This window comes from Plasmodium gaboni, chromosome 2, assembly GCF_001602025.1.
Source record: "Plasmodium gaboni strain SY75 chromosome 2, whole genome shotgun sequence".
Lineage (NCBI taxonomy): Eukaryota > Apicomplexa > Aconoidasida > Haemosporida > Plasmodiidae > Plasmodium > Plasmodium gaboni.
Window position 1 is genome coordinate 503,118 of NC_031482.1, and position 8,652 is coordinate 511,769.

Genomic DNA, 8,652 nt, shown 5'->3' on the forward strand with positions numbered 1-8,652 from the left:
TTATTTTGAACTATCATTATTTTTTAATGTACTTAAAATTCTAGGTAAGGTAAAAACAACCCCGCTTGCATCTCCAACGAATGCAGCGTTAATGGTAGGTTCAATATAAATATAGCTGATGGGGACATATGGTTCAAAATGTTTATTATATGTTTTGATATAAGAGAAAGTTAAATCTCCATCAACTTTTTTTGTTATATTGGTTAAACAAACGGATCCATTATTACACCCTGCGATAAGAACCACTTGTTTATATTTCCATGAGTTTGGTGACTCTAATAAATAAATGGTCGATAATGAAGAATTTTTGCTGGTGATTTGGCTAGTTGGGATTTTTCGAACTTGTTTTAAGGTTTTCGTATCCCACACGGATAAGTAATTATTACCAATTAATATCAAGACGTCTTCCAAAATTTTGGAATATTTTAAATCCATAATGGGACTTTTTGAAATGCATGTATAAAGAAGTAATTGAAAATCATATAAGTCATAAACGGCTATATATCCATTACCAAATGCAACCCACAATTCATATTTATGTGTAACAGCTAGGATAGCTGAAACGTAACATTTGTTGGATATATCCTTATAGGTATTCTTTTTATTTTTTTTTCTCTTATTATGAATTGTATTTATATCATAGGATTCATTAGTTGAATTATTAGGAGAAGTATCGCTTTCACTATATTCATCTGAATATAAATCATCACTACAATAGTCACTATTATCATCACTACTTTCATCGCTATGATTATAACTATTGTCGTCACTATTATAAGTACTATTTTGTCGATCACTATTAGTAAGACCATTTTGCTTATTTACTTCTTCTCTTTTTTCTAACTTTTCATTTACATTGGTACTATTAAGAGAATCGTGTGACATGTTTAAATTATTTTGCGTCCCATTATAATTTTGTCTATTTTGATTTTTCACATCATTTATATTTATATTTTTATTTGTGTTTGTTTTTTTTTTTTTTCTTTTTTTTTTTTTTTTGTTCTTGCTTTTCTTCTCCCCATTAGATCCATAATAAAAATCATCACTATAATATGATGAAGAGAAGGAGGATGAGGAAGAGGACGACGAATAAGAAGACGAATAAGAAGACGAAGAAGAGTAAGAATAATTATGATTGTTATAATTATTTGTTTTTTTTTTTGCTTTTTTTTTTTGTTGTTTTTTTTTTTTATTATTTTTTTTTTTTTTCTTTGCTTCATTAAAAAAATATAATGGAGGTAATAAAATTTTAATAATATTTCCACTAGGCACTTCCCAAACAAAAATATAGCCTTTCATATTTCCGGCTATAATCCAATGAATAAAATTAGCAAATGTGGATTTAACTGAAATACCTGATATTTGGTATGACAAGTCATTATCATCATATGGATAATTATAATGATTAGTTTGAGAAGGATCTAAATTATTATTAAAATTGTTATTAAGATTGTTATGATTATACTGTGTTGTTTGTTTTTGTTGTTCTTTATCATTACTAGGATGATGATAATAATTAACAACTTTATCTTTAAAATCCATATAATTATTAATAGATTTTCTTCTAGTAGTTGGATTATTATTAAAATATTTTTTTAAGCATTCTTTAGTATTTAATTTTAATATACATTCAAATTTATCAATTTTATAAATCAAAACATTACCATTTTGTTCTCCTAAAATAACTACTTTACCAATACCACCTATACTTCCATTCATCATACATGTAATAGTACATGGATATAAACTTTTATGTTGAATTAATTTACCTCTTAAGGAATATTTTTCATAAGCACATGGTGTTTGTACAATTATATTATCAGAATCATCATTATTTGCTTTTTCAATACTTATGGCTAGTACTGGACCAGGTTTATTTGGTTGGTTAGGAATCCCACATTTTTTTGCTACAAATATATAATTTTTTACAACTATAGATTTTATATTTTGAAATAAAACAGATAATGTCCATTTATTTTTTGGTTCCCATTCTTCACTGCTCTGACTAATTTTTATTAAATTACTATTTACACTATCAGTTCTTGCATATATATCAGAAGCATCACTTATTCGTTTTTTTTCTTTATTATTCCTCATTTGATTCATATCTATTCCTTCATTTTGAAGGGACGATAAACAACAGGAACCATCTTTATCGTTTATATTTTTATCAATATTATTCGATTCATTGTTATTCAAAGGTTTTTCATTATTACAAATGGTGTCATCATTATTATTATTACATATGGTGTCATCATTATTATTATTACATATGGTGTCATCATTATTATTATTACATATGGTGTCATCATTATTATTATTATTCAAAGGATTTTCCTCCTTTATTTTATCATTTTGTTCTGGTGTTTCCATCACCTCATCTTTTGCATTGTCTACAACTTGGTTACAAGAATTGTCACTAGGATTATTATTATTATTATTATTATTTTCTTTTTTTTTTTTGTTTTTATCATTTATATCACTTTTATTTTTTTTATCTTTTTTATTTTTTTTATCACTCATTTTTCTAATCCTTTATACTATCATATAAATTCCATTCATTACTTGGTCTTTACATATATATATATATATATATATATGTAAAAATGTATATATATTATTAATATAATATTTACAATAATGTCATATATCCTTAATGGTTTAGACTATAATTTTTCATTTTATTTATATATTTTTATTAATATGACTTTCTACATTTAGTATACATATATGAGAACTTGTCTTTAAAAAAAAAAAAAAAAAAAAAAAAAATACATATATATATATATATATATATAATTATTTATTCTTCTACAATTAAATATTATATTTAATTATAATCTTTATCTTCTTTTTTTTTTTTTTATAAATGTCACAGATATGTATAAATGTACATGTTTTTATATATTAATACACACACACAAAAAAAAATAAAAGAAAATTTAAAAGAAAAACTAAAAAAAGTATAAGAAAGAAAAAAACAAAACAAAACAACGATAATATGTATAGGGATGAATATAAACATAAACATAAATAAATATATATATATATATATATATACAATGTTAAATAATATATTATTTTTGAAAATTTAATATTATGTAGTCACAAAACAGGAGAATTTTTCTTTTCCCTTTTTTGGAGGAAAAAAAAAATTGATAGATAAATAAATATATATAAAAGTATATATATATATATATATATATATATATATATATATATTAATACAGAAAAATATAGGCTAATTAATCCTTTAATAATAAATATCTATATATTTTTCAGATATAATAACAAACAATATATATATATATATATGGAATATATTTAATTTGTAGTAAAAGACTCATATGTAAAATATTGTATGTATGTATATATATTTATGTGTTTATAATCACTATATGTTCATGTGTTGATCTTTTTATTCTTCAAACACAATAAAAAGTACATATATAAACTAACATTAAGGTCATAATATATATATGTTTGTTCTTTTATAAATTAAAGTAAAGCATTTATGTTTAATTTTATAAGCTTACATAAAATAATAATATTAATATGGTAATAAAAAATTCATTATAAATATATTATATATATAAAGTAATATAATATTGATAGTAACACATTTGAAATATAAGTACATGTATATAAAATTACAATAATGTATAAAGGAGATTATTAATTAATATTTAAATACATAAAAATAAATAAATATATATATATATATATATATATATATATATATATTTTTTTTTTTTTTTGTTGTTGTTTTATTATACTTTTATATATCATAATATTTCTTCAAAAAATTATTAAATATGTTTCATTTTTTCGCACATCCCTCACACAAATGAATAAATATAAAATAAAAAAAGGCAAAAAATAAAAAAACAACACATAAAAAAAAAAAATAATAATAAAATAAATAAGATGAACATTAAATTAAAAACATAAAAAATGTATATATTATATATATATATATATATATATATATATATGTTATATATATATATATATATATATTATAATATTTTTGTTATAGAACATACAATATATATTTATATTTAATGTGATATAAATAAAAATTTACCATTGATGACAAATATTTAAAGATATAAAATTATAAAAAAATATACAATATATATTTTATCCATCATACATTTATATATATATATATTTTTTTTTTTTTTTTTATTGTTTAAAAAAATATATACATAAAATTTATATTTATAATCAATCTTTAAATACAACATTAGAAAATTTTTCTTTGAATAAAAATTTTAATTAAAAAAGTAAAAATATATATATAAATATAAAAATATATAAACGGGTAAATTTATCTATAAAAAATATGAGAAAAAATAAATATGTATATTTATAATATATATATGTATATATATTTTTATAAAATTTTAAATATTACAATATAAATATTATATATATAATATATTACATATATGTGAAGAAAAATAGAATTTAAAAAATTTTATTCAAAACGAATGAATGAAAATATATATTATAAAATAAAAAATAATTCACTTTGAAAAATTAAAAAAAAAAAAATATATATATTAATTATTTTTATATATATAGGAAAAATATTATATATATATTTTTTATATATATACCTAAATGTGGAGCTCTAAATTTTATAAAGAATAATATTTACATTATAAAATTATAAAATTATAAAATGAATCTTATAAAAAAGGACATTAATATAACAACAATATTATGTGGTATTATTATATATATATAATATAATGTTGTATGGAAAAGTTTATAAAATAAATATATTTCAAATATAATCTTATATAAATGTTTTAGTCAATATATATATATATATATATATATATATATATATTATGTATAACCAACTTATTTAAGAATATGTTTTAATAATTAAAAAATAATAATGATATATTATGATCATATGTAATTATATATTTTCTGAATAAGAAACTATGATATAAAAAAAGAATAAAATGATTGAAAGCTTATTTTAAAAATGAATAAGTTTATTATGTGTATTTATTATTAATATTTTTTTTGTTTTAAAAATATATATATATATATATATATATATATATATATAATAAAGTTAATAAACATATATATTTCCATATATTTCCATATATTTAAAATAATAATAAAATAATTTCTCAAGTACCATGAGGGATAAAGAAGAGCATAATGCAACTGTGCAAAAAAATAAATTTTCTAATGATGTATATGATGAGAAGTATTCATATGATCATCATTATTATAATAAATTAAACAATATGATGACAGATATGAAAACCAAAAAAAAAAAATTTAGCACATCAAATAATTTTTCTCACATTGTTAATAATAAAAATGGTAACACATACACAAAACATAACTATAATAATAAGGATGAATATATTTCAGGTCACGATATAAAATATAATAACTATGGTGATAAATATATGAGGGACAGATATGATAGTAATACAACACATCATAATAATAATAATATTAATAGTAATAATATATATAACCAAACATATCAGTGTAATAATTATAATGATATGTGTTATAATAATGTGACAAACGTAGAACATAAAAACAACCTTAAAAATAATGACAATGATAATTATCATCATTATGATGATGAAATATTTGAATGTTTGAATGATGACCATGTGAATGATCCTATAAATGTAGATACTTTAAATGAAGAAGAAAAAAAAATTCTAGAGAAAATATTTAATGATTGCGAAGAGTGTCAAGATATAACAATATTAAATAAGATGAAAGAATGTATTTTAAATATGTGTAATTATAATTTTAATAGTTGTAAAATAATATCCTTATTATTTTATAATAAGATATTAAAATGTGTAATTTTTAAAAAAAAAATGAATTTAATACATTCTTATGATGAATTATTAAAATATTTAATATTAAATAATAAAATGAATATATTAAAAGAATTTAAAAAATATATCAACTTAATAATACAAGATGCTTATACATGTGCATATTATAAAGATAAAAATATTATAAATCATTTATTACAAATGGTTTATAAATGGAAAAAACTTTTAATAAATGATATTCAAGAAACGAAAGAATTATTAAATATATTTCATTATGATAATAGTACAAATGAAAATATAAAAAATTATGACGGCCCACTTTATAATTATAATAATTATCATTTATATACAAATCATCATAATCATATGAACAATAAAATACCCCCACCTCCAAGTGGTCCTCCTCCAAATAATATAAAATATAATAATATACATCCTAACACTTTTGGCCCTCCTCCTCCTCCTCCTCCTCCAACCGATAACTTACAAAAATTTAATGTAAATGATTCTTTTAAAGCTTTAAGTTCTTATGATAATAATAATAATAATAATAGACTAGAACATGTAGACGATTTTAAACATAACTTTAATTTTGATATAAACCATTCTATGTCATATAAAGATACGTGGAAAAACCCAGAAAACATTACGGTGGGTTTTTTAGCTACAATATTAAAAGTCATATCCAAAAAAGGAAAGAAATTACAAAATGCTTTAATACCTTATACACCTATTGATACATCTTATGCCTATCAAACGCCACCTTCTGTTAATATTTCTCACAAAATGAATGAAAAAATAGAAGAATTTTATGATGAGTTATCTTTTATATTAAATAATGAGGAGGTCCAAAGTACAGATATATCGGATACGAATGATATAAATGATATATATGAAAGGTATAAAAAATTAACAGGTGAAAACAAAAAGGGCAAAAAAAAAAGAAAAAATTCAACGTGCACAGATGATAATAATAATATAAATAATATAAATAATATAAATAATATAGATGTTAATAATAATAATGATGATAACAATATTTATGGTAATAATTTGTTGATGGAGAAGGATTTATCAAAGGAGTTATGTGACAAACAAAATATTATAAACGACAATAATTTGGAATGCGAAAAAAAAAATGAACACGATTTCTCCAGTGATACCAATACAACCTTTTCTTCAATAGAAATATTAGATGATAACATGCTTGATCTCTTAGTAGATACAAATAAAATATATAAAAATAAAAAAAATAAAAAAAAAAGTAAAAATGTTAATTTTAATCAAATAGCTATAGAAAATGCACAAAATTGGAGTGAAACTCAAAATTATAATTCATTAACTCATATGGACTTTTATTCCTTAGGTAATAATACAAATGATGTTTTTGAAAATTATAGAAGAAATAAGGCCTATGTATATCATGAAACCATAGCTCAGAAATTCTATGACCTTAAATTTAAGGATACTCAATAGGAGCTATATATGTGTGTCTGCACATATGGTTAAAATGTATATATATATATATATATATATATTTATATATTTATTTATTTAATTATATTATTTAATTTTTTTTTTTTTTTTTTTTTGAAGTTTTAAAATATAACAAAAAAAAAATATATATGTATATACATATATATATATATATATATATATTTATCTATTAATTTAATCCATGTCATATTAATACTACCTTTGGGGGTTGTAACATAGACATACGTATTAAATAATTATGCAAAATATCATGAAACAAATTTACTAAAAACATCGAAATGATATATGATTTAAATATTCGGCCCATAAAAAGGATACACAAAACTGCTTTATTTATAAAATAAAATATGTCTTCATTTTTATTATTCAATTTATTTTTCATATTTACTAAAAATTCTTTAATCCTTTTTTGTGTTATGTTATTTTGATTTATATATATTAACATATTAATTAACAAAAAAACTATATTATAAAAAACAGAAAAGGAGAAAAAAAAATTTGGTGAATTTATAAAGTTGTAAAAAATCATCTGAATAATATTCAAATTATTTTTTTCTTTTTTTTTTTTATAAATTAAATTATTTTCATTATAATATACTTTAAATATACTTATAAGGATACATAGAATTATTAATATGATGAAATGTAATTTTTCATGTTTATTAATAATAAATTGAGAATCTATATTATTTTCATTAAGTATATCATTATTTATACTTGTAAAATCATTTTCATCATTTTTATTTTTATTCTTATTAATATTATTCTTATCATCTTTATCTAACAATTTATTATTATAACCATTACTTTTATCTTTATTATATATATTAGTTGAATTTTTATATTCACTTGTTTTATTATTATCCTTCTCTGTTATATTATTATTTTCAGTAATCATACTAGGATTATTCTCTTTATCCTTTTCATCACTTTTTTTATTTTCATCACTTTTTTTATTTTCATCATTTTTTTTGTGTTCATCATTTTTTTTGTGTTCATCATTTTTTTTGTGTTCATCATTTTCTTTGTGTTCATTTTTATTACTTTCTTTTTTTTCCTTTAAAATTTCTTCATCCAGATTTCTTCCCAGTAGTATACTCATGCGTGCTTCATTTTTTTGAAGAAGTCTGTTTCTTCTTTTCAATGAATTCTTATCCATTTTAAAAAATAAAAATATGGAATAAAGTAAATTATAATATTTAATTTAACACTATATCAATATGTGTATATTTTTATTTTCGTATTTACGATGTGCCTTCCATACATTTATTTTATAGGCTTGGAAAAAAACACAAAAAATGTAGACATTAATAAA

General features: G+C 19.3%; 3 protein-coding genes across 3 annotated transcripts; 1 reads left to right on the forward strand and 2 right to left on the reverse strand.

Annotated features, from left to right (window-relative positions):
* On the reverse strand, positions 1–2,523 carry PGSY75_0215400 (hypothetical protein; the record flags this gene model as incomplete). The annotated part of the gene is made up of 1 exon (XM_018783819.1): positions 1–2,523. The coding sequence occupies one exon, from the start codon at positions 2,521–2,523 to the stop codon at positions 1–3; it is 2,523 nt and encodes an 840-aa protein (XP_018643809.1).
* Positions 2,524–5,168: 2,645 nt separating this feature from the next.
* PGSY75_0215500 (hypothetical protein) lies at positions 5,169–7,316 on the forward strand (the record flags this gene model as incomplete). The annotated part of the gene is made up of 1 exon (XM_018783820.1): positions 5,169–7,316. The coding sequence occupies one exon, from the start codon at positions 5,169–5,171 to the stop codon at positions 7,314–7,316; it is 2,148 nt and encodes a 715-aa protein (XP_018643810.1).
* Positions 7,317–7,521: 205 nt separating this feature from the next.
* Positions 7,522–8,496, reverse strand: PGSY75_0215600 (hypothetical protein; the record flags this gene model as incomplete). The annotated part of the gene is made up of 1 exon (XM_018783821.1): positions 7,522–8,496. The coding sequence occupies one exon, from the start codon at positions 8,494–8,496 to the stop codon at positions 7,522–7,524; it is 975 nt and encodes a 324-aa protein (XP_018643811.1).
* Between the last annotated feature and the right edge of the window lie 156 nt (positions 8,497–8,652).